The 26800-nt window shown below is 30.8% G+C and overlaps 4 protein-coding genes across 4 annotated transcripts; 2 read left to right on the plus strand and 2 right to left on the minus strand.

Annotated features, from left to right (window-relative positions):
• Positions 1–1455: 1455 nt before the first annotated feature.
• LOC111618100 (polycystin-2-like) lies at positions 1456–5576 on the minus strand. The gene is made up of 15 exons (XM_023359546.1): positions 5468–5576; positions 4623–4753; positions 4293–4543; positions 3983–4207; positions 3564–3726; positions 3432–3497; positions 3126–3356; positions 2931–3052; positions 2724–2844; positions 2546–2644; positions 2337–2467; positions 1996–2211; positions 1781–1928; positions 1613–1708; positions 1456–1541 (listed from the first exon to the last, which is right to left on the minus strand). Exons 1-15 carry the CDS (start codon positions 5562–5564, stop codon positions 1518–1520), a joined length of 2121 nt encoding a protein of 706 aa, XP_023215314.1. The 5' UTR covers positions 5565–5576; the 3' UTR covers positions 1456–1517.
• A 2669-nt stretch (positions 5577–8245) lies between these two features.
• Positions 8246–10300, plus strand: LOC111618121. The gene is made up of 3 exons (XM_023359574.1): positions 8246–9257; positions 9321–9413; positions 10056–10300. The coding sequence occupies exons 1-3, from the start codon at positions 8285–8287 to the stop codon at positions 10298–10300; spliced, it is 1311 nt and encodes a 436-aa protein (XP_023215342.1). The 5' UTR covers positions 8246–8284.
• A 404-nt stretch (positions 10301–10704) lies between these two features.
• Positions 10705–11234, plus strand: LOC111618101. The gene is made up of 2 exons (XM_023359547.1): positions 10705–10848; positions 10915–11234. Exons 1-2 carry the CDS (start codon positions 10758–10760, stop codon positions 11217–11219), a joined length of 396 nt encoding a protein of 131 aa, XP_023215315.1. The 5' UTR covers positions 10705–10757; the 3' UTR covers positions 11220–11234.
• A 782-nt stretch (positions 11235–12016) lies between these two features.
• On the minus strand, positions 12017–19968 carry LOC111618102 (polycystin-2-like). The gene is made up of 16 exons (XM_023359548.1): positions 19749–19968; positions 16029–16145; positions 15184–15314; positions 14854–15104; positions 14544–14768; positions 14125–14287; positions 13993–14058; positions 13687–13917; positions 13492–13613; positions 13285–13405; positions 13107–13205; positions 12898–13028; positions 12557–12772; positions 12342–12489; positions 12174–12269; positions 12017–12102 (listed from the first exon to the last, which is right to left on the minus strand). The coding sequence occupies exons 1-16, from the start codon at positions 19921–19923 to the stop codon at positions 12079–12081; spliced, it is 2316 nt and encodes a 771-aa protein (XP_023215316.1). The 5' UTR covers positions 19924–19968; the 3' UTR covers positions 12017–12078.
• Positions 19969–26800: the final 6832 nt, after the last annotated feature.

Genomic DNA, 26800 nt, shown 5'->3' on the forward strand with positions numbered 1-26800 from the left:
AAGTAGTTCGGCTGCCCGATGACGTTTTACGTATTATAGGAGTTATTTTTACCGTTGTTTACGGATACTGCCACAATTTTTATAGGAATCATAACTATAGGAAACGGTTTTATAGGGGGATCTACTGTAATTACTACTATTGCTTATCGTTTAAATAAAAGCTTTTTATGTAAATAAAGCATAGTGTTCCTGTGCTATTATGTGTTTGAAAGTCAAATTTACAACAAAATAATTCTAATAAATGTTCTTCTGCCATTTGCATAGTTGTTAACGAGGTTAAAATAATATAAGTACTGTATTTAAAATTTAAAATATATCTAAACATTTGCTGAAATTAATAACAGATGGCGCCACGTTAAAGATTAATTTATTTTATAATTAATCATTTATAATTTAGTTTATTAGATATAAATAAATTTTATTGCTGTAAATATTACTTATTTGAAATAATTTATCAGCTAATAAATTCGTAATTTAAAATAATTTTTAATTTAAATACAGTATTAAAATTTTGCATAAGATATGAATAAACTCAATTGTATTATAAGAAATAAATTTTTGTTTTTTTTTTTACTTTAAATATCAATATTTTTAGCATTATTATTTAATTATATATTAAAGTTAATTAAAAAATAAAAATTAATATTTATTTTTACTTTATGTACACAGCCCGCCATCTGTCGAACAAAATTGTAATTTATTTTATGTAAAACAAATTAATTAATTTATGTTTTTATTCTATTGATTTGATAGGAGAAATAGCCCATAAAGGCTAATATTGAAGATGTTCGTGTTGTTAGCCTCAATTTTAACCATTACAATGGTTAAAACTAAGCATTGGTCCCAAAACATAGGTCTCACCACAATGGCCAATATGGATGAGGGTTGAGAAATACCTCCTCCATGCACACTACTATAATAAATCATGAGTATAGACAGGATTTGAATATGTAACCCTCATTGCAATAAAATGCTATTGTATTATACTATTGTATTATATTATGGTAGCTTCAGACTGGCATCCAGCATATAGAACAGCATTTCAGCTGCAATATGTATGAGGTCTTCTTTCCTTCCTCTTACAAAATAATACATTTTAAGAAACGAAACATTAAACTCTAGCCTCGTATCGTGAGGCCATTTTACTTCTCTTGTTATCTATCGGAATCAAAGAAGAATATTGAGAACATTTTAGATGATAATTTTTATTCAGATTTCTGTAATTAATTTGAATAAAATTTAATTATACTCCATTTTAATACTCGCAAACATTACACAGGTTCTCTCAGTTAACAGAATTTTCAAATACAAACAGAATATTGTCGTGTTATGCTGATAGACCTTCAATAAACAATAGAAAAATAAAAGATCAATACAGTAAAATCTCTAAGTGTGCCATCAAAATCTATCCTAATTTGCTTCTTAAAATATATATATATATATATATATAGGCCTATGTAGGCCTCATCAATTTTGCTTCTGTACATTAAAGCAAATTAACATTTAACAAAATCCGATTATTTTGAATATCCAGATGATTCCTACAAAAATAATATTACATTATGATGATGAATTTAAGAGTTGAAGTTCTATTAAAAATTACAAAAATTACCTGACGAAGAGAGAGATCAGAATCGCATCTTTGTAATTCCTCTCTTACCAATCTTTCCATCTGCTGCTTCTTTGTTCGATCATCCATGTGTTCATTCTACAGTTTAAAACATTAAAATTAAATATAAAAGCTAATTAAATATCGAAATAAAATAATTATTAAATTAACCTCAGAAATCGTATCGAGTATCTTATTCATGTTTTCTCTTCTCTTAACTTTGGCTTTCTCCATGGCTTGCATCTTTTCCAACACCAAATCGATTTTAGAAACGATATTTATAATCGATTGTTCCATTTTATCCACGCGATTATAAAGCCTGAATATATTTTAAATATTAAAATTATATCTTTAATTAATTATACATAGAATACAACATAACCTACATGTTGTATTCTTCTTTAGAGGCTACCATATTTGGGTCAACTCCTAATTCCCCGCCGCCTCCTGTTGAATTATGATGAATTTCTCGATCTAATTGAACTTTCTGGCCTTCTAAATCGGCTAACATGTACTTTGTTTCTCTTTCATCCAAGATTCGATCGCCATTGACATCATATTTAGCAAACAGCATCTCAATCTCCATATCAGTAAAATTCTTCCTAAACGGATGAATGGAAGATGAAGCTTAAAACATTACCGAAAGCTATAAAATTCATGACTTTAAAACAGGAGAGTAAAACCTAAAGAAGAATAAGAATTAAAGAGCAAATATTTTTAATCTTACTCTTTTAAAGTACGTCTAACTTCTTCAAAAGATAGCTGACAATCTCCATCAGTATCAGCTAACTTCAATGCATTCTGTAGATCCACCAATTGATCTCTCTTTCCTAATTTTCCCAAAATATTATTATATCCCTAAAAAGTTTAAAAACGGTTGAAAATTTGACTAAATTAATTAAATATATACGTAAATATTTGTGTAATAATTTATACTCGTTTGAAGTAATCAACGATTTCAAACTCGTTCTTCTGATTGGATAACTCTGTCTTGACTTCTGCATAAGTATCATTGATGATGGCTAGAAACATGTTCTAAGAGATGGCAATGATAAATCTCTAAAAACTTTTATATTATTACCAAATATAGGACCATTTTTGAAATGTGACTCACCATTAAAACAAAGAAAACGAAGAATACATAACTTAGAAAATATATCGGTCCCAAAATCCGGTTTGCGGCTTCTAGATCGTAAAAATTAAAATCGCCCAAAATCAATCGGAGCAACGTAAATCTGAAAAAGAATTTTGCTAATTAACCATCAACGTTTTTAATTTTCTTACAAGTTTAAATTCATATTTGACTATAGAATTCACTTACACGGCTTTAACAAATGTGCTGTAATCGAAAACTTGAGTGCCAAAAAGAAGATAACCCAATTGTGCAAAGGCAAAAAAGACAATAAAAAACATGATGCCAAAACCAGCAACGTCTTTTGAACACTGCAAATAGATCAAAGTAATAAAAACTATTGTTTCGAAAAAGATAAATCATATAAACCAACGATGTACAAACCCTGGAGAGCGTGGAAGAAAGTTGAGTCATAGTTTTATTGAAACTTATATATTTAAAAACTTTAATCCAAGCAAGAAATGCAGTGCAGGCTACAAGATTATTGAATTGTGTTTGCCAATATCCTAAAAATTCAAAATTTGAATAGTCTTCTGGTGTATTAATCAAATTATCCAAGAGACGATTAACTGCTGATGTGCGGAACACGCTGAACCCAATACAAATGATGGAAGTCTAAAAATTTTGTAGAAAATTACTAATTATTACTCTATAAAAAAGCAATTTTATTAAAATATTTACACTACTTACTATTACAACAAGTAAATCCATCAGATTCCAGAATCCTTTGAAGTAAGAGCACTTATTCCTTTTTATCTAGGGATCCATTACTCGTGATTTTGATGAAGACAACTTAAGAAATGTATTCAAAAATATACTAACCTCTAATATTTCTTCGATAGTGTAGTAAATTATGAAAACGCAAAAGGCAATTTCACATCCGAGTACAATATAATCAGATGCTGAAACGTAACGCAACAGTTTAACCGTTCTGAAGCTCCAGGATGGTATCATTCCTCCTGTAGCTGGAAACTCGAATACGATCCTGTTATAAATGGATATAAATAATTTTTATTTGGTTATGTTTACATTAAGTAAACAAAGTAAATTAAATTTTCAACATAATAAAAAAATTGTAAAGGTTTCCTATTATGCAACATGATGATTCAATATTGTTTTCCAAATTGCAACGCGTTGTAACACCGTGTTGCAACGCATTTCTTTTACGATTTTAAATAAGAGTTATGATATAACTGAATTTTCATTATGATTTTCTGCATTTTATTAATGTTGCAACTTACTTGACCACGCAAAACAAATTCAAATTTGCATTGTAAGTGGTAAAATCAAGAAAAACAGCCCTCGTAGCTCTGGTCAACCAGAGATTCGTTTTTAAAATACTCATTTTCTCCTTTGATGTATTTTTATCAGTTCCAAGATCAACATAAGATCCTGCTCCACTATAAGTAGCTAGTAGACCCCAGTGACTAGAGCCATTCATTTCTTTCTCTGTATGGTATGTCCATCTAATATTAGCAAAAATGGAAGAAGTTAGATGTTTATTTTTTATCTTCTTATACAGTAAAAGTTTTACAATTACTATATACCCACTCGGTGCCATTAAGAAGGCCGAAAGGCCTGGTATCTTCAATACTTGGATCATAAACATCGTAACATTCGGATATGGAAGAAGTAAAATCCGGATGAACGGCACACGAATCGTTTCTAACCCTCAACTGACGTAATCTGGGAGAACCCAGAAGATAGTTTTCATACAATATATTCCTGTCTTGCATCACTGTAGGATCATCGTTGTACCACGTTTCCCAATAGAGACATTCGTGCATCACGTATTGCTCGAACTGTAAGAGATTTTAAAACACGTTTTACACTATTCTAGAAATAAAATAAAATGAAAAATATGTATACGTAAATGATTACCCTCCAAAAATCTATGACTTGAGTAGAACCCTTTACATTGTTTCTTGTATCTTCGTAAGGAGTTTCCAAAAATAACTCACTAATCACTTTAGTTAAGTAATACATAGTTGGGCTCATCATTCCAAAGGTTACTATTGGATAAATATTATAATTCTTATACAGTTTCCTTTAAAAAGTTCTATAGAAACACTCGATTCATAATGTATTAGAAAAGGTTGATTGATAAAATAAGGCAACGCAACCTTTGAGGGATCCGGAGGCCATAAAGGTTTAACGCGACGCGTAGCGCTGCGCTTAACACGCGTCGCGTTGAACATTTTTATATAAAATCAATAGAAATTTTATTTTATTTTCAAAATAATAATAAATTTAAAGAGTTTAAGCGTTTTATGAAAGATTTATTATTTTAGTAAATGAAATTCTCATATTTTTAATTAATTGGAAGCGAATTTAAAATGTCGCACAGCGCGCGCGCGCAAAAATTTAAAATATTAGATTTTATCACGAAAGAAATGATATTTTAACAATTATTTACATTATAAAACGTTGTATTTACAGTGGATGATTTCTATTTCTCAGAAACTACTATTTACTTTATTAGTTACGGGTATAAAGCAATTTCTAACAAGCGCTACGCGTCGCGCCAATCGTCGCCACGTCAGTATATATGGTCAAATATGACGGTAGCGACAAATTCTGAAGGAAGGTTATCCCGCATTTTATCACAAATAAAGTACGAAATATAAATAAACAGTGTGTGAATGTAATTAAATATCTTACTTTTAAACATTTAAACTTAAATAATAATAATAAAGTAAATAAATTATGACACTATGCTTACTTACATATACACAGTATAATAAGAAAAATCAGGTATAAGAAAAGTTCTTTTACTGTTGTCCTAATTATCCATTCTCTGTCATTTTCTCCACCTTTTTTCATATCCCGCGTGGCAAATATACCTACAAAACGTTAAATATTTAATTTATGACAAATTTTAAACACGAAAAGCAAAAACCTGTTTATTCACAACAACTGACTTTAATAGAATTATTTCGCACATTCTAAATGGGTGTCTATAAATTTATGTTAAAATATTTTAAAATTCGTTAAAAAACATTAAAACATTTAATTAAAAACNTGTGTGTTTTTTTTATTTATATACTATTGCTGAGTGTGTGTACATCAATTTATATTTTGATTTTAAAATTAATGCTGGTGGCGCATAGTGACTTTACTTTATAATTAAAGATGCAGGACACAAAGAGTCCTTTAAGGCTTATCGGCGGCCGAGTGGACTCCGTCTACGCTTGATAGTGATGACCAGACCCTTAACACCGGGGTTCGCACGTCACTCGGAGGAGCTGGCAGCGGGAGTTTTTTCCGGGTTTTCCTCCTTTCCAATGACGCCTGAATAGGGGCCAGCTTCCTTTCGAAGTCCTCCAGGAAGGCATTCTGTCTCCCTTACTTGCGGGGGTCGTCTCCTATGAGGCCACATTTGGTTGCTTAGTGACCTTTCTTCTATCTTTTTAGGACTGGTCGTCTTCGATAAAATCGCTGTTTGGTCGCTGTGCGACCAATCACTTTGTTTCTTTTGGAGTGACAAGCGAAGCATAACACTCCACTATCGTCAATGAGAAACAAAGAGCCCTTTGTCGTCTTTCGTCGGCGTCTTCTGTCTTCATTCAAGTGGGTTTTAAATAAGCGGTACACAGAAAAGCCTCTCGTACATTCCTGAAGTATACTTACAGAATAAACAGAACGGTGTTTTAAATGTTTCACTTTTTAGTGTTTATTGAAACAGAACGGTGTTTTAAATAGTTATTTACACTGGTTCGCGTAAATTGGTGGCGGGGCAGTGTCTTTGATGACCGTCCACACTGTTTGATGTTGATTGGAAACAAACTGATAGTCTAAAATGGATAAGAGTGTATGTGATTTAACGATTTTACCATGGAATATACTGCTTGAGACCATGTTAATGTTAATATATAATTTAAGATATATATTGTTATATATGATTCTTATGATGTCGGGCTATCTTTCTATAAGAAAATGGATGGTTTTTAACATCCAATTGATGTACATACTTTTAAACTTTAATAAAATCTTTACTAAAGATTACCGTGGAGGGGAGCTTAACAATAAGGCTATAGGCAATTTTTGAAATCCCGTTTTCCGCGGGATGTTTTATTCAACAAAAAATAGTTAAGTTAATGTAGTGGCGAAATCTAACGAGTCACGTTATTGGTAATTTTCTTTTGACGGTTGACTATTTCATAACTGTAACAATGAAAAACGAAGATGGCATAACTACGCGGTAAGTCACGAACACCAACGAATAAAATGGAAAGTTTGGTTAGAAATAATACTTTTTCTTGCCATATATCTAATAATTAGCAGATCGCATCGTCTCTCTAAATGTCTTTTGTATTTCTGTGTTGATAGCCAGACACGTGTTCCGCAGCCATCTTGTTTCTTCTCGCGCGCGTGGGATTGTGGAAATTCTCTTATGACTGGAACTAGTTTCAAAAACTCTTTTGAGTCGATCGTGATTGAACCTCGTTTCAATCGAGATCGAAACGATCGAGAGAAGTCACACCTTTTTTGGTCTGGTTTTTGTGAAATTTGATTGGTTGGTAGATTACCGTTTGATATTCGGCTGTGAATGGTACAGTTTCGTAGAACTAACAATAGGAAACAATATATCTGAAAAAATTTAAGATATAATTTCAATTGGTGTCTACTTGACCAATGAATTTGTGCCATTTCGTATAACCCGAGTATCGTGATAAACGTGACTGTAGGCTGAAGTAACCAAACTCTTTATATGGTTTTCGTTTTAATGTTTTATATTATAGTGTTTAATTTATATAACAACAAAGGTTATCTTACGTAAGAGTTTATCACACCGAGTTACCATTTTAAAATTCTTTATTCCTTTACCGTATACAATTTAAAGAATTTTTAAAATGTGTCAGAGTGGGCACTCGATGTGATAAACTCTTACGTAAGATAACCTTTATACATATAAATCAAATACTATAATGTAATATAATAGATGGATTGGAAGTACGAAATAATCAATAATCTTAATCTTTGCTGTTGTTAGTTTTTGCCCGGGCAACGCCGGGCTCATCTAGTTTTATTATAAAATAACATAACAAATGAAGATGAAGTCGATATTTCTACTTGCTGCTGCTTATTATCCACACCCCGGAACACCCCCTTTTAAAATTGCATTAATTTTTTTTAATTGTTCCTTAGTCGGTTTATTATTTTCAAGTCAATGGCGGTCTAAACAAAAGTATGGGTTTCCTGTTTAAATGGATAACACGTTATCATTGTCTCGAGTGTTATCCTCGAAACCTGCTGTGGTTTGTTTAGGAAATTTATTTTTCCTGGAGTGCCTTAATCTAAACATATGTCCAAAATTATTCCATGGAGTTGTCTCAGGAAAGAGTCCATGGAGTTAGCAGTCAACTCCTACATTTAACAAACTTCTACAATATATGAGTTTAAAAATTCTGGTTTACAATAAACAAAACAGACAAATTTTTTGGATAGGCCCCTTACAAGCAGGTACAATAAAACATCATTAAACATTGTTAAATTAAGTATTATTTCGCAAAAGTATTGTTTTCGTTCGGTTAATTTGCCAGATGTTAATTAATATGTCTTCCAAAATTACTCCTTTGAAGATACTATCATTGAAAACGCTTTATACATCCAAAGAAATTACCATAATGGAGAACTACGGCTATAAATATAGAAAATATATCGATTTTAAGGGAGGATTTCTTTTATTAATGCTGGATAGAACTGGGCGCGAAGTAACTGTAAGAATTAGGAATAAAGTTAGTGACGGAGAAAGATTATTTTGGCCACTTCTGTCTCATCCAAATATTTTGATATTGATACAAGCGCTAAATATCTCAAAGGAGATGTACGCCTTCATCATGCCAGCGTGCCTGTGTACATTAGAAGAGAGGTTAAAGATGTCTAGTATATGTAAAAAGTCATGGGGATATTTATTATGTAAAAAATGGATCAGAGAAATCTTGGACGCATTATCTTATTTACATGATAACAAGTTATATCTTGTCAATTTGCAAATAGAAACCATCATGTTGTCTAGTTATCTGAATGCCATGATATCAGATTTTACTTCATTGACAGATATGGAGTACATCGTTGATCCTCTTCAGTTGAAATTATCAAATTATGAATTTCGAGACATTATTACCAAAACTGGTACATATTCAACTGCCAAACTAGATCTATGGGAATTTGGGATATTTGCATTGCAAGTGATAACTCGAGGAGGAATTAAAGAACTAATAAAGCGGTACAATTATGAAAATGTTATTTGTGATCAAGAAAGACTGCGTACAATACTACCCAATATACTAGCCGATCCAATCGACTTTAAGAAAATCTTGAAACATTTTCATCCTTATTCGAGTGACGTTACCATTCAAGACGCTGCTTTGTGCCTTGAATTTTTATCATGTTTCCTCATAGAAGATAATCAAACATCCATTACACTTCTAGATGGTTTGGAGCATGTATATCTTCAACCGTGGAAAGACTCAGAACTAAGAACTAAATATGAGACTTGCAGATGTTATAACAGTAAGTTTCATTGTTTGCTATGAAAATAATGAATTTCATTAATAAATAATGGTTATTGAGCAGGTACATTTGCCAAAGACTTGCCAGTTAATAATAAAGATCTTACAATTCATGAATCCTATTTAGATTCAAGAGTGTATTGCTGTTACTGTTTAAGTAAGTGAGAAAATTCATGTATTTAAAATTATACAGGGTGTCTCATAAGTCTTGAGTGTCCGCCGGTGGTCGGATATAAAACTACCAATTTATCCATTCACTGGAACACTGGTCGTGGGATCGCGCCTTCGTGCAGTTTTCCGAATACTCTTCACTGTCTAAAGCCTATGTGTTACTCCAATTCTCCATCCTTAAGTCTAGAATCATAGGAGTTATATTGATCTCTGTTTATGATTTTGCAGGTAAAGCATTGCATTGAATAATTATATAAGGAGGAATGAATTCGAGTTATTTATGCAAAGAATTTTTAGTCTGCATGAAATTGTCGAAGAGTTTAACAGGCTGCATCTGAACTTACCACACGCAACAGTATGGATGCAGCCTGTTAAACTCTTCGGTAACTTCAAGCCGACTGAATGTCCCCAGCTTTAAATTGAATTCGTTCTTCATTCAGTGCCACGCTTCACCTGTAAAAGAATAAACAAGGATTAATATAACTCCGATGGCTCCAGACTTATGGGACTTATTTACAATAATATAATATAAATAACTTAATTAAAATATATATTGTTCTTTTAGTAGATCTAAAATTATAAATGGAATCGTGTAATTTTCTTAATTTTTTTTTCTAAACTCGATTAGGTTCTAAGTACAGAAGATATCATACAGCACCATGTTACAGAGGTTCAATGAAAGACAGGATTTGTGCTGTTCAGCATGGAAATAATTTTCAACAGTCCACGAACCCGTTAGAAAAAGATGGAATTAAAGTAAATGCCGGACTTTGGGAGCGCATTAAAAGTTTCTTTCTAACTCATGTTTTAACAAATTGTGCCCATTTTGAATACAGTGACTCTTGTAGTAACTCGACAGTTATCGATAAATAAATTAAATTTCGGTATTGTTCAGTTTATTTAATATTGTTTAACTGATTAACTGATTGTGCATTATAATCTACTCAGGAGGCACTCCCTCGGTAGATTGTCCATGTGTTGATTTGCTCAACACATTCTATCAACCCACTCAATTAAATACAGTAGATCCCCCTATAAGACGGTAGATACGTTCCGTTCTTTATGAATCAATTTTGTAGGAATCATAGTTTACGGACTACGGCTGTTTGAAAGGTTTTCTTTCATAAAATTAATCGATTCTAGACTAATTCGACTCAACATTTCCAAAATACGTATATTTTTTTGNGTAAAGGCTATAAGCTAACAAATTAACAATAAAATAAGACATTAAACATTTTAAAGTTTAATATTTTTAAAAATATACTTTTTTTAGGAAGCATTACTTGGAGCTAAGGAAGGTTTATATGTTATAGACTTACTTGATCTTTCAATGAAAAGTGTTAAGTATAAACTTGAGAATTTTCATCATGTTTACCAGATTTCAGTCGTAAATCAGCTTAATCTGATTATTGTTATATCAGGTAATAAATTTATTATGTATGTTAATTTGTTTTATTTTTATTTTTTTAATAAATTTATTTAAATAGGGGAAGAAAGAGAATTATGGATGTTCGATTTGAAAGAATTAGAAGAGAAAATGGAGAATGGCAGATTTGATGAACCTCTGAAACAAAGACCTGTATTAAATTTAACTGGTTGTCATTTATTTTCAACTTCAGAGGATTTTGTTTGTGCAGCAACTGAAAAAACAGTATATCTAATGAAATGGAATTATCAAATGGAATTTTTTCAGAAATTAGAAGTACTTTGTATTACTATTATAATTAGTAATAGTAATTATAGAAATCAAATTAGATTGTATAATAAATGTTTTGATTTTGATGAGATATGATACATGCTTTCATGAGAATTATCTTAAAACAGTGTCTATATTTTGTTCCTTGTTAACAATGTTTATATCCTGATTTTTTTAAAAAAAAAAGAACAAATAGGTATCATATTATAAGCAATGTCATAAACAAACATCAATCAATTATTTCTTAAATCAGGAAAAGAATTGTTTTTATCATGAACTACCTAAACTTACTGCACAATCTTTTATAATTGAAACTTTCTTAATACTATTTCTGAAATAATTTACATAAAATATAATAATAATAATTATTATTATTGTATTCTGATATCTGCTAATTAAATTATAAAATTTCTTTTAGAAGAATTGTCTTCCTAACGATTCATATCTATAAACTTTTAACTAACTTAAATTTTTTATTATTTATTTACTTGTAGTTATTTTGAAAATTTTTCAAATACTGTTAATTTTATCTTAAACTTAATTTTGAGTTTGAATAGTTTAAATCTAAAAATGTTGATTGATTATATTTGTAAAGTTATTGAGCATTGAATTCTATTTAGATAGCATTAATTTTTAAATACAAGCAAATAGTAATTGCTGTAATGTTATTAAAAGATAGTGTTTATAACTTTTATGAAATACAAAAACATATTAAACTATACAATCACTTTAGTTCTGGAACTAAATTGTAAATATGATGTAGTTCCAGAAATAAATTTTGTTTTTAACTTTGAGTATTAAGGAATCTTTTTCTCTAAATTCACCTAAATCTAATGTCTGCAGAAATCTCAAAGCAAAGAAACAAATATATATATATATATATATATAGGCCTATGTAGGCCTCATCAATTTTGCTTCTGTACATTAAAGCAAATTAACATTTAACAAAATCCGATTATTTTGAATATCCAGATGATTCCTACAAAAATAATATTACATTATGATGATGAATTTAAGAGTTGAAGTTCTATTAAAAATTACAAAAATTACCTGACGAAGAGAGAGATCAGAATCGCATCTTTGTAATTCCTCTCTTACCAATCTTTCCATCTGCTGCTTCTTTGTTCGATCATCCATGTGTTCATTCTACAGTTTAAAACATTAAAATTAAATATAAAAGCTAATTAAATATCGAAATAAAATAATTATTAAATTAACCTCAGAAATCGTATCGAGTATCTTATTCATGTTTTCTCTTCTCTTAACTTTGGCTTTCTCCATGGCTTGCATCTTTTCCAACACCAAATCGATTTTAGAAACGATATTTATAATCGATTGTTCCATTTTATCCACGCGATTATAAAGCCTGAATATATTTTAAATATTAAAATTATATCTTTAATTAATTATACATAGAATACAACATAACCTACATGTTGTATTCTTCTTTAGAGGCTACCATATTTGGGTCAACTCCTAATTCCCCGCCGCCTCCTGTTGAATTATGATGAATTTCTCGATCTAATTGAACTTTCTGGCCTTCTAAATCGGCTAACATGTACTTTGTTTCTCTTTCATCCAAGATTCGATCGCCATTGACATCATATTTAGCAAACAGCATCTCAATCTCCATATCAGTAAAATTCTTCCTAAACGGATGAATGGAAGATGAAGCTTAAAACATTACCGAAAGCTATAAAATTCATGACTTTAAAACAGGAGAGTAAAACCTAAAGAAGAATAAGAATTAAAGAGCAAATATTTTTAATCTTACTCTTTTAAAGTACGTCTAACTTCTTCAAAAGATAGCTGACAATCTCCATCAGTATCAGCTAACTTCAATGCATTCTGTAGATCCACCAATTGATCTCTCTTTCCTAATTTTCCCAAAATATTATTATATCCCTAAAAAGTTTAAAAACGGTTGAAAATTTTACTAAATTAATTAAATATAAACGTAAATATTTGTGTAATAATTTATACTCGTTTGAAGTAATCAACGATTTCAAACTCGTTCTTCTGATTGGATAACTCTGTCTTGACTTCTGCATAAGTATCATTGATGATGGCTAGAAACATGTTCTAAGAGATGGCAATGATAAATCTCTAAAAACTTTTATATTATTACCAAATATAGGACCATTTTTGAAATGTGACTCACCATTAAAACAAAGAAAACGAAGAATACATAACTTAGAAAATATATCGGTCCCAAAATCCGGTTTGCGGCTTCTAGATCGTAAAAATTAAAATCGCCCAAAATCAATCGGAGCAACGTAAATCTGAAAAAGAATTTTGCTAATTAACCATCAACGTTTTTAATTTTCTTACAAGTTTAAATTCATATTTGACTATAGAATTCACTTACACGGCTTTAACAAATGTGCTGTAATCGAAAACTTGAGTGCCAAAAAGAAGATAACCCAATTGTGCAAAGGCAAAAAAGACAATAAAAAACATGATGCCAAAACCAGCAACGTCTTTTGAACACTGCAAATAGATCAAAGTAATAAAAACTATTGTTTCGAAAAAGATAAATCATATAAACCAACGATGTACAAACCCTGGAGAGCGTGGAAGAAAGTTGAGTCATAGTTTTATTGAAACTTATATATTTAAAAACTTTAATCCAAGCAAGAAATGCAGTGCAGGCTACAAGATTATTGAATTGTGTTTGCCAATATCCTAAAAATTCAAAATTTGAATAGTCTTCTGGTGTATTAATCAAATTATCCAAGAGACGATTAACTGCTGATGTGCGGAACACGCTGAACCCAATACAAATGATGGAAGTCTAAAAATTTTGTAGAAAATTACTAATTATTACTCTATAAAAAAGCAATTTTATTAAAATATTTACACTACTTACTATTACAACAAGTAAATCCATCAGATTCCAGAATCCTTTGAAGTAAGAGCACTTATTCCTTTTTATCTAGGGATCCATTACTCGTGATTTTGATGAAGACAACTTAAGAAATGTATTCAAAAATATACTAACCTCTAATATTTCTTCGATAGTGTAGTAAATTATGAAAACGCAAAAGGCAATTTCACATCCGAGTACAATATAATCAGATGCTGAAACGTAACGCAACAGTTTAACCGTTCTGAAGCTCCAGGATGGTATCATTCCTCCTGTAGCTGGAAACTCGAATACGATCCTGTTATAAATGGATATAAATAATTTTTATTTGGTTATGTTTACATTAAGTAAACAAAGTAAATTAAATTTTCAACATAATAAAAAAATTGTAAAGGTTTCCTATTATGCAACACGATGATTCAATATTGTTTTCCAAATTGCAACGCGTTGTAACACCGTGTTGCAACGCATTTCTTTTACGATTTTAAATAAGAGTTATGATATAACTGAATTTTCATTATGATTTTCTGCATTTTATTAATGTTGCAACTTACTTGACCACGCAAAACAAATTCAAATTTGCATTGTAAGTGGTAAAATCAAGAAAAACAGCCCTCGTAGCTCTGGTCAACCAGAGATTCGTTTTTAAAGTACTCATTTTCTCCTTTGATGTATTTTTATCAGTTCCAAGATCAACATAAGATCCTGCTCCACTATAAGTAGCTAGTAGACCCCAGTGACTAGAGCCATTCATTTCTTTCTCTGTATGGTATGTCCATCTAATATTAGCAAAAATGGAAGAAGTTAGATGTTTATTTTTTATCTTCTTATACAGTAAAAGTTTTACAATTACTATATACCCACTCGGTGCCATTAAGAAGGCCGAAAGGCCTGGTATCTTCAATACTTGGATCATAAACATCGTAACATTCGGATATGGAAGAAGTAAAATCCGGATGAACGGCACACGAATCGTTTCTAACCCTCAACTGACGTAATCTGGGAGAACCCAGAAGATAGTTTTCATACAATATATTCCTGTCTTGCATCACTGTAGGATCATCGTTGTACCACGTTTCCCAATAGAGACATTCGTGCATCACGTATTGCTCGAACTGTAAGAGATTTTAAAACACGTTTTACACTATTCTAGAAATAAAATAAAATGAAAAATATGTATACGTAAATGATTACCCTCCAAAAATCTATGACTTGAGTAGAACCCTTTACATTGTTTCTTGTATCTTCGTAAGGAGTTTCCAAAAATAACTCACTAATCACTTTAGTTAAGTAATACATAGTTGGGCTCATCATTCCAAAGGTTACTATTGGATAAATATTATAATTCTTATACAGTTTCCTTTAAAAAGTTCTATAGAAACACTCGATTCATAATGTATTAGAAAAGGTTGATTGATAAAATAAGGCAACGCAACCTTTGAGGGATCCGGAGGCCATAAAGGTTTAACGCGACGCGTAGCGCTGCGCTTAACACGCGTCGCGTTGAACATTTTTATATAAAATCAATAGAAATTTTATTTTATTTTCAAAATAATAATAAATTTAAAGAGTTTAAGCGTTTTATGAAAGATTTATTATTTTAGTAAATGAAATTCTCATATTTTTAATTAATTGGAAGCGAATTTAAAATGTCGCACAGCGCGCGCGCGCAAAAATTTAAAATATTAGATTTTATCACGAAAGAAATGATATTTTAACAATTATTTACATTATAAAACGTTGTATTTACAGTGGATGATTTCTATTTCTCAGAAACTACTATTTACTTTATTAGTTACGGGTATAAAGCAATTTCTAACAAGCGCTACGCGTCGCGCCAATCGTCGCCACGTCAGTATATATGGTCAAATATGACGGTAGCGACAAATTCTGAAGGAAGGTTATCCCGCATTTTATCACAAATAAAGTACGAAATATAAATAAACAGTGTGTGAATGTAATTAAATATCTTACTTTTAAACATTTAAACTTAAATAATAATAATAAAGTAAATAAATTATGACACTATGCTTACTTACATATACACAGTATAATAAGAAAAATCAGGTATAAGAAAAGTTCTTTTACTGTTGTCCTAATTATCCATTCTCTGTCATTTTCTCCACCTTTTTTCATATCCCGCGTGGCAAATATACCTACAAAACGTTAAATATTTAATTTATGACAAATTTTAAACACGAAAAGCAAAAACCTGTTTATTCACAACAACTGACTTTAATAGAATTATTTCGCACATTCTAAATGGGTGTCTATAAATTTATGTTAAAATATTTTAAAATTCGTTAAAAAACATTAAAACATTTAATTAAAAACTTAATTATAACATAAAAATCTTTAAATGTTTATACAAAAATATATAATTTTTTTAAAAATTCATAGAAATTTTAGCAATTTTTTTATCCTATTCTTAAACAAATTAAGTTGATAAAAAGTCGAAAATTTTTATAAGTTTATATCGATTTATGGATAATTTACGAGTTAATTATGCATTATTTTTTTTTTTTTGCTGAATTGTAAAGAGGGGTAGAGATGATCACGTGACGATCGATGTAACGAAATTAACCTTCAGATATCCTGGACTATCACGCAAAGGTGTTCATCCTATTTAATGCCTTGTTACCATAGCAGAGATTTCAAACATAATTTTCGTGACTCGAATCTATCGGAATTGTCACTTTAAAAAATAAAATTAAAATTAAATAAGTACGTGAGTTCTATTGTAATTAATGCCGAATTTTTTCGTTGTGGTTCCATGCCAAAATTAAATTTCGATGCTAAAAATGTACTGGACAGTTTACAACACAATAGCGCTTTTCTTGTTTCTATATAAATACGCGTAAACAACCGCTTAATACATTTGTTTGTGCGTGGTTGCCCATAAGGGTGCAGGTAGAGCAAGGGGCCTAACTCTGTAACTCGTGGCAAGGGGTCCAACTCGTGTTGTCAAAAATAAAATGGGTCTTTCACTAAAGAGGATGGGACTCCTCCTATCTTCCAATGATATTTCTCCAGAAAGGCCGTGGTGAGATCCATTTTTTGTGGTTCAAGAAGAAGTGAATAACCACCAGAGAGAATACATAAAAGGCCTGAGGTTTCGTGAAGCACATGATTAGGGCCTCCTCTCGTTAATTCAAAAAAGAGATGGGTTATTATTGCAAGGGTTTGGAGAATCCAGAGAAAAATCATTATTAATTCAAAGAGAGATGAGCCATCGCCAGAGAGGGTTTAAGCTTCCAGCTTGCCTTGATAAGGGCCTACCTTTCTTCGATTTAAAGGAAGGTAGACCATCAATACTAAAATTTCAAGAAGTTAATATCGCGATCCTACCTCCGTTGACTCAAAGATAGATCATTTTCGTAGGAGGAACACGTATGGGGCCCTTAATCTGTGGAAGCGCGAAATGGGGCCTATTTTTTTAAGAAGGGATGAGTCAGAGTCAGGGGTGTTCTATAATTCTTATAAGCGATCCTGTAAGTGTATACAGTACAGTGCATTAATAGAGAACAAACAGTCTTTATGATAAATTATATGGAGAATCTAATAAATTTTAATTTGAAAGATAAAAATTTTATAAAGATAAATCGATATAATAACCTTTAACGTTTTTAAGAAATTAAATATTAAAAACGACTCTGGAATTTATAAAGTTAAATTTATTACGTGTCTGATCTTAAATCCGTCTCGATTTTAATACTTTGAAACTTAAAAATTCATTTTTAAAAATGAAATAATTATATTTTAAATTGCCATAGCTTCTATAACTGATAATAAGTAGTAGTAGTAGTTTATAATTCTTACATAAAAAAAAATCGCCAGTAATTTAATTTCCAAGAAATTTTGCGTATACTCAAACAGACGGAAACGATAAAATTAACTTTAAAATTTAAATTTTTCTTTTTTTAATTTCTAGGACAGGGATCGTAAGGAAACTTCTCGGTAAAACTTAAGACATAGGGAATATTCAGGGAAAACTTAAGACAAAGGTAATATTGAGGGAAACTTAAGACAGGTAATATTCATGAAAAACTTAAGACAGAGGGAATATTCAGGGAAACTTAAGACATAGGGAATATTCAGGGAAAACTTAAGACAGAGGTAATATTCAGGGGAACTTAAGACAGGTAATATTCAGGGAAAACTTAAGACATAGGGAATATTCAGGGAAAACTTAAGACATAGGGAATATTCAGGGAAAATTTAAGACATAGGGAATATTCAGGAAAAACTCAAGACAGGGGGAACTTCTCAGGGAAACTTAAGCTAGGAGGAACTTTACAGGAAACTTAGGACAGGAAGAATATTTTCAATACACTTATTTAAAAAGGAAACAGAATCATTCGATATGAACTTGTATTGAGAAAGACAATTTTTAGTGTATAGAAAAATTTATACAGATAGGGGTTCCCACCAGTGACCTAGTGGATAAAATCACTTGAATTGGTAGTGGGTCATCATTTCGCGCCTAATCAATGAACTGGCCGACTAGGGTTTTCGAATTTTCTTTACCTAAATAGGGGACAGTTTTCCTTAGAAACTTCTCCACTATGACAGTTCGACTTCGTATTGCTTTGCCGTATTCCATCAAGCCAACCCAGATAAGGAGCCAGAATGGCCTATCTGAATCTAGACGGTTCAATCTCACTTTTTTTAGGTCCTGTAGACAACGTCTTAATACGAGAACGAAATGCAACTCTTGAGATCTGAATATCTCTTCGAGATTACTAGAAAGTGTATGAAAATATGGATAGACAAACTGACAGACGAATAGATAATGAAAAAATAAATTTAAAAATTTTAGTATTAAAACTAGGACCTAATCAAGTTGGAAGAGGTGTATAAGCTAATAAAAATGGTTTAAAAAAACCGTGTCCTACGCAATTTTCATTCGAAATTAATCTGTCTGTCACGCTATACAATAAAGTATGAATACGTAGAAAAATACACTTAATAGATTTTAATTTCTGAATTAAAATCCCCCACAAAAGAACACATAATTTGACAATTTTGTAACGTTTTGTAACGTCATTAACATATAAAATCAATAAAAATGAATTATTTTGATTTGAAATAATTAGGCTGCAATTTGAAAAAATTGTAGACTTATAAATTCCCATTGTCTGTCCGTCTGTCTGTCCTTCCTTTATCTCGAGAACGGTGTTAGATAGATGAAATTTGAGGCAAGATATGAAAAGATTGGGACAGAAGGCCTCGATTAATTATATAAGAACTTTAGATAACGACCAAAAATCACGTTATTTTAATTCAAAAGATTCCTAGATCGGAGTTACATAGATAACTGGCATGACTCTATTGTTAACAGGAAAAGTGTAATGTAGAAGGGATGCAAAAACTATATCATGCAACAATATAAAGCTCTAAAAGACAAACAAACTGTCCCAAAATTTATCAAAGAAAAACAATTAAACGTTGGCCTTTGTGATAACCATTTATCCTAAAGATCCATCAAGGAGTACAATAATCTTTGAAGCTCTAGCTCGTTAAACAATAGATATAATAATAATAATAAACTATAATTAACACCGTTTTAACAAGAAAAAGTTATAAGGATTGTTTTTAGGGTAGAAAATTAGAATTTGGAATCGATTATAACCCTTCTCAATCTTGTGGGGGTACCGTACAACAAATCTCGACCATTGTAGGCTTGAAAGAAAGCTTGAAGATTGTAATTTCTGAAGGGTTTTTAATGATAAAACAATTAAATTTTATCCTTATCTTACCTCTTATACCAGTTATGAAGCCATGCCAGCATCCAACTCTTTCAGATTCTGGAATAATATCCGTTTCATCGGTTGCTTCGTAGGGATCTTCAGTATTATAAGCATCCATATCCTTCTCCCCCATGTTATTTCTTGTAGTCCAAGCGGGTTTACTGTTTTTATCTTGATTATTCATTTTATTTTTAAAGTTTTCTTAATGTAAACCAACGTTCTTCGTGAATTGTTTCTTCTCCAATGATGTGTTAAGTGTCCTCGTTCCAATAAACAAAAGCATACGTTGCTATGATACTGATATTATCATATCTCGCTAAGTCATGCGAATTGTAAATTTAGAGTAAAAGAAAAAATATACATAAATATGAGCATAGGGTAATAATTAAATGGGAATAAAAATAATTTTTTTAATTGTTTAAATTAATTAATAGATATTTTAAAAGACTTCAATAAAAATATTTGTAACGAATTTTTTAAAATATATTTTATTATTTAACAATTAAAATATGTTTAAATATTTTATTAATTTATTCTATTTTAATTGTAAAATAATAATTTTAGTGTTTAATTATCATAAAAATCATTTTTAAAAAATTAAATTTATAAAATATCACAACAGATGGCGCCACTCAAAATTTTAGTTTTTTAAGGGGTACTTAATGCTTCCCCCTACAATAATAATACATTTCTAAACTTACAATTCTTCCTTATAAACTAGAGAAATTTCCCATAATTCAACAGAATTACTGTCTGAGAACAAATCAGAATAGATTATAATGAGGAAGGGGAACCAAAGGCCCTCATATAAAAACTTTCGACTTAAAAAATCTTTTAATAATATAAATATATATCTTTTTTCCTTAAAAATGACTATTTTTAAGAGAATTTAAGAATATTTTAAAAATTTCCTCTTAAAAATTATTTTTATAAAAGAAAAATGCTCTGAAGTACCCTCGTATTGCAAAGCCTGATATTTATCAAAAATTTCACATATAATATTATACAGTAAATTGCTGAAAATGTCTTCTATCAAAAAATATCAAGAAACTTCGTAGAAACTTCACAAGAAAAATTTTACTAACTTAAACATCCCGAACTACATCAAGTCGGATCCGCTAGCTACAGTGGAAAGATGCATTCAAAAAATATATATATACATTCCAAAGCAAATAAACACTTTTACATTCATAAAAAACGCACATAGGATAAAGAAATTTTCTTTTAAAAAAAATCATTTTGATAAAAGTAAACGATGCAAACCGAATCCATTGCAGAGTAAAGGAATAAAGAAAAGAATAAAGAAAGAGGAAAAAAAAGGGGGGAGCANTTTTCTAGTAAAAGAAAGTAGGGTTATATAGTAGGATAACCTCGCTTTCTCCAGTGGAAGAAAATAGGGTTATATAGTAGGATATCCTCGCTTTTTCTAGTGGAAGAAAGTATGGTTATATAGTAGGAAAACCTTTCCATTTTTAATGGGGAGAAGTAGAGTTATACAGTAGAAGAACTTCGCTTTTTCTAGTAAAAGAAAGTAGGATTATATAGTAGGATAACCTCGCTTTTTCTAGTGGAAGAAAGTAGAGTTATATAGTAGGAAAACCTCTCCATTTTTAATGGGGAGAAGTAGAGTTATATAGTAGAAGAACTTCGCTTTTTCTAGTAAAAGAAAGTAGGGTTATATAGTAGGATAACCTCGCTTTCTCCAGTGGAAGAAAATAGGGTTATATAGTAGGATATCCTCGCTTTTTCTAGTGGAAGAAAGTATGGTTATATAGTAGGAAAACCTTTCCATTTTTAATGGGGAGAAGTAGAGTTATACAGTAGAAGAACTTCGCTTTTTCTAGTAAAAGAAAGTAGGATTATATAGTAGGATAACCTCGCTTTTTCTAGTGGAAGAAAGTAGAGTTATATAGTAGGAAAACCTCTCCATTTTTAATGGGGAGAAGTAGAGTTATATAGTAGAAGAACTTCGCTTTTTCTAGTAAAAGAAAGTAGGGTTATATAGTAGGATAACCTCGCTTTCTCCAGTGGAAGAAAATAGGGTTATATAGTAGGATATCCTCGCTTTTTCTAGTGGAAGAAAGTATGGTTATATAGTAGGAAAACCTTTCCATTTTTAATGGGGAGAAGTAGAGTTATACAGTAGAAGAACTTCGCTTTTTCTAGTAAAAGAAAGTAGGATTATATAGTAGGATAACCTCGCTTTTTCTAGTGGAAGAAAGTAGAGTTATATAGTAGGAAAACCTCTCCATTTTTAATGGGGAGAAGTAGAGTTATATAGTAGAAGAACTTCGCTTTTTCTAGTAAAAGAAAGTAGGGTTATATAGTAGGATAACCTCGCTTTCTCCAGTGGAAGAAAATAGGGTTATATAGTAGGATATCCTCGCTTTTTCTAGTGGAAGAAAGTATGGTTATATAGTAGGAAAACCTTTCCATTTTTAATGGGGAGAAGTAGAGTTATACAGTAGAAGAACTTCGCTTTTTCTAGTAAAAGAAAGTAGGATTATATAGTAGGATAACCTCGCTTTTTCTAGTGGAAGAAAGTAGAGTTATATAGTAGGAAAACCTCTCCATTTTTAATGGGGAGAAGTAGAGTTATATAGTAGAAGAACTTCGCTTTTTCTAGTAAAAGAAAGTAGGGTTATATAGTAGGATAACCTCGCTTTCTCCAGTGGAAGAAAATAGGGTTATATAGTAGGATATCCTCGCTTTTTCTAGTGGAAGAAAGTATGGTTATATAGTAGGAAAACCTTTCCATTTTTAATGGGGAGAAGTAGAGTTATACAGTAGAAGAACTTCGCTTTTTCTAGTAAAAGAAAGTAGGATTATATAGTAGGATAACCTCGCTTTTTCTAGTGGAAGAAAGTAGAGTTATATAGTAGGAAAACCTCTCCATTTTTAATGGGGAGAAGTAGAGTTATATAGTAGAAGAACTTCGCTTTTTCTAGTAAAAGAAAGTAGGGTTATATAGTAGGATAACCTCGCTTTCTCCAGTGGAAGAAAATAGGGTTATATAGTAGGATATCCTCGCTTTTTCTAGTGGAAGAAAGTATGGTTATATAGTAGGAAAACCTTTCCATTTTTAATGGGGAGAAGTAGAGTTATACAGTAGAAGAACTTCGCTTTTTCTAGTAAAAGAAAGTAGGATTATATAGTAGGATAACCTCGCTTTTTCTAGTGGAAGAAAGTAGAGTTATATAGTAGGAAAACCTCTCCATTTTTAATGGGGAGAAGTAGAGTTATATAGTAGAAGAACTTCGCTTTTTCTAGTAAAAGAAAGTAGGGTTATATAGTAGGATAACCTCGCTTTCTCCAGTGGAAGAAAATAGGGTTATATAGTAGGATATCCTCGCTTTTTCTAGTGGAAGAAAGTATGGTTATATAGTAGGAAAACCTTTCCATTTTTAATGGGGAGAAGTAGAGTTATACAGTAGAAGAACTTCGCTTTTTCTAGTAAAAGAAAGTAGGATTATATAGTAGGATAACCTCGCTTTTTCTAGTGGAAGAAAGTAGAGTTATATAGTAGGAAAACCTCTCCATTTTTAATGGGGAGAAGTAGAGTTATATAGTAGGAGAACTTCGCTTTTTCTAGTGGAAGAAAGTAGGGTTATATAGTAGAAAAACCTGTCTTTTTCTATTGTAGAAATTAGAATTACATATTTTCGCGAAAAATCATGTCAATTCTCTCTTTTTCTGGTGAAGGAAAAAGGAAAAAAATATCTGACAAATGCACTGAATTTTCTATAAAAGAGGGGTTACAAGACAACTGCTAAATGCTCTTATAACTTTTTTAACCGCCCAAAATGTATCATCTTACTACAACCTACTTTTTAACCCCTTTCTCTTATAAAAAAGAAGAAAAATCAAATAAATAATAATTTGATAGTAGGAAAGCACTTCCAACCCTCTCGTTTTCTGGTTTGGAGTGGAGAAAAAAACTGGAGAAAAATTGTATGACAAATGTGAGGAATGGAGTACTTTAAGGATAGTTTAAAGTACAATAGCCAAGATCATAAATATAAGTGACGTATTTAGTGGGGACAGTATTTGTTTTGAAGTGTCAACTCTATATGGTTGCCAACCATGAATGCACAGCTGGATACGACGTAATGTCACCAGTACGTTTCGCCTCATTATCTTCTCTCTTTTTAACGTTTAATTGTATGAAGTTTATTCAATTATCCAGTTAGCAAAGTGAAAATTTAGGCGCTTTTGTTGACGTTTACAAAAGTATTGTTTACCTCAACCAATAAAGTTTTAATGAATTGGTCATTAATAACTTTTTAGCTTTTGTGTTCAAATTTACAAAAAGAATTTCCTCCTCTTCTTCCTTCTCCTCCTCCTCCTCTTCCTCCTCAAAATCTTATTTTTATATAAATTAAAAAAGTTTTGTTGAGTTAAGCTTTGTTTTTGAATAAATTTACATAATTTAAACCTCTTTTCATCCCAATTTTTTCCAACTTCGAAACTCCTTCCTCCATTGTTAAATTGTTCCAAAGGCAAATATATACTCACTTTGGAAGCCAAACAAGATCTTATAAATAGATTTTCGCGTGATGAAAATCTACTTATTTACAGAATAAAGGTCTCCAGACCGATCGAAACTTCGTAAACAACCCCAAAAAATCGATTTTTCACTTTTATCGTCTCTTGAAAATCATACACTTTCGAGCCTCGAAAGATGTTGATTATACATCTTAAAATATGTTTTCTACTAAGAAAAATAGGTCTAACACTATTAAAACAAATGGTTTTTGTTTTTATTCTCACTCCTATCGGAGTATGCAGGTTGAAATTCATTGACACTCCTTCCTTTTTTGTCCAGGAAACGAAGGAAGAGTCACAGAATTTACTCCCTTTTTTCGAAAGAATATCGTCTTTTGAAGAATTTAAAAGCGATTTTAGTAGGAAAACACTTCTCAAATATATCCTACCATATCTTATTTTTAATCTTTTTTACCCACACCATAAAATATTAGTTGTGTTTTTCTCAGTCTAGTAGGAATTATCCTACTAGACTGCTTCTAACTAAGATTTTTTTAAAGAAAATAAAGGAAAATCCTTAACTTCTCCCTTAAAATCCTTTAAAGGAAAATAAAAAGAATTCATCTTGTTTGACGAAATTCTTCTATTAAATATGGAGACGTTTTCCTACTATATAACTCTAGAATTTCCTCCCATTTCTAATAAGAAATAGAACGAAATTGTACTAAATATACTACTAAGAATATATCACCCTACTAAATCTTACTAAAAAAAGAGATTAAAAGCATTTTTTTCATATTTAGAAAAATAATTTAAAACTGTCAACAGGTATCATCCTAGTAGATCCTACTTACTTCTGTTTTTTTATTATTAGGCCTACTAAAGAGAAAGTATAATTTCATATAATAGAAAAATTATTCCCAATCCTACTCTTTTTCTAGTAGAAAAAAGTAAAGTTACATAATAGGGAAACCTTATCTTTTCTGAGTTGTCTATTAGAAAATCTTCGCCTTTTCTAGCGGAAGAAAGTAGAGTTATATAGTAGGAAAACCTCTCCATTTTTAATGGGGAGAAGTAGAGTTATATAGTAGAAGAACTTCGCTTTTTCTAGTAAAAGAAAGTAGGGTTATATAGTAGGATAACCTCGCTTTCTCCAGTGGAAGAAAATAGGGTTATATAGTAGGATATCCTCGCTTTTTCTAGTGGAAGAAAGTATGGTTATATAGTAGGAAAACCTTTCCATTTTTAATGGGGAGAAGTAGAGTTATACAGTAGAAGAACTTCGCTTTTTCTAGTAAAAGAAAGTAGGATTATATAGTAGGATAACCTCGCTTTTTCTAGTGGAAGAAAGTAGAGTTATATAGTAGGAAAACCTCTCCATTTTTAATGGGGAGAAGTAGAGTTATATAGTAGGAGAACTTCGCTTTTTCTAGTAAAAGAAAGTAGGGTTATATAGTAGGATAACCTCGCTTTCTCCAGTGGAAGAAAATAGGGTTATATAGTAGGATATCCTCGCTTTTTCTAGTGGAAGAAAGTATGGTTATATAGTAGGAAAACCTTTCCATTTTTAATGGGGAGAAGTAGAGTTATACAGTAGAAGAACTTCGCTTTTTCTAGTAAAAGAAAGTAGGATTATATAGTANCAGTACATCCTGTTTTTTACCTTGCAATTCATCCTGTTCTTTACCTTGCTGTTCAACTTCTTTATCTTTCAGTACATCCTGTTTTTTACCTTGCAATTCATCCTGTTCTTTACCTTGCTGTTCAACTTCTTTATCTTTCAGTACATCCTGTTTTTTACCTTGCAATTCATCCTGTTCTTTACCTTGCTGTTCAACTTCTTTATCTTTCAGTACATCCTGTTTTTTACCTTGCAATTCATCCTGTTCTTTACCTTGCTGTTCAACTTCTTTATCTTGCTGTTCTTTACCTTCTGTTCAACTTCTTTATCTTGTAGTACATCCTGTTCTATACCTTGCAGTTCATCCTGTTCTTTATCTTGCTGTTCAACTTTTTTATCTTGCAGTTCATTCTGTTCTTTTCCTTGCTGTTTCTCTTGTTTATCATGCTTATCAACTTGTTATTTATCACGTTTTATATCTCATCTTGCTGTTCATTTTGTTCATCATCAACTTTATCATCATTATCATCATTCTTTTCCTTGTTTCTTTTCTTCTTCTCCTCATTTAAAGTGGATCAAAATAATAAATTATCGAGATAATTAAGAAAGGTTCATCTTGTTGTAAATGTTTATTTTAGCTGATTACCACTCTCTAAAAAAAAAACAAAATGGAGAAATTCTTTAAAGGGGAAAAAATAAAAATTGTAATTAATGATCATATTCATATCTTACTGAGAATAATTAGTAGCATTTTTTTGATGATAAAAATTAAATTTTTTTCGAAGTTTTCACTTATCCGAATGATAAAAAAATTAATTTATGATGCTTAAAACATTACAAAAATTTAATTTTAATTAAAATTTATTAATAAATTAATGATTTTTCTACACAATTTTTAAGAGAAATTATACAAGAAAAATAATTATATTCTTTAAATTTTTAGGGTTGATAGGCT

This window comes from Centruroides sculpturatus, unplaced genomic scaffold (genome assembly GCF_000671375.1).
Source record: "Centruroides sculpturatus isolate CEXI.00-Female unplaced genomic scaffold, Cexi_2.0 scaffold183, whole genome shotgun sequence".
NCBI lineage: Eukaryota > Metazoa > Arthropoda > Arachnida > Scorpiones > Buthidae > Centruroides > Centruroides sculpturatus.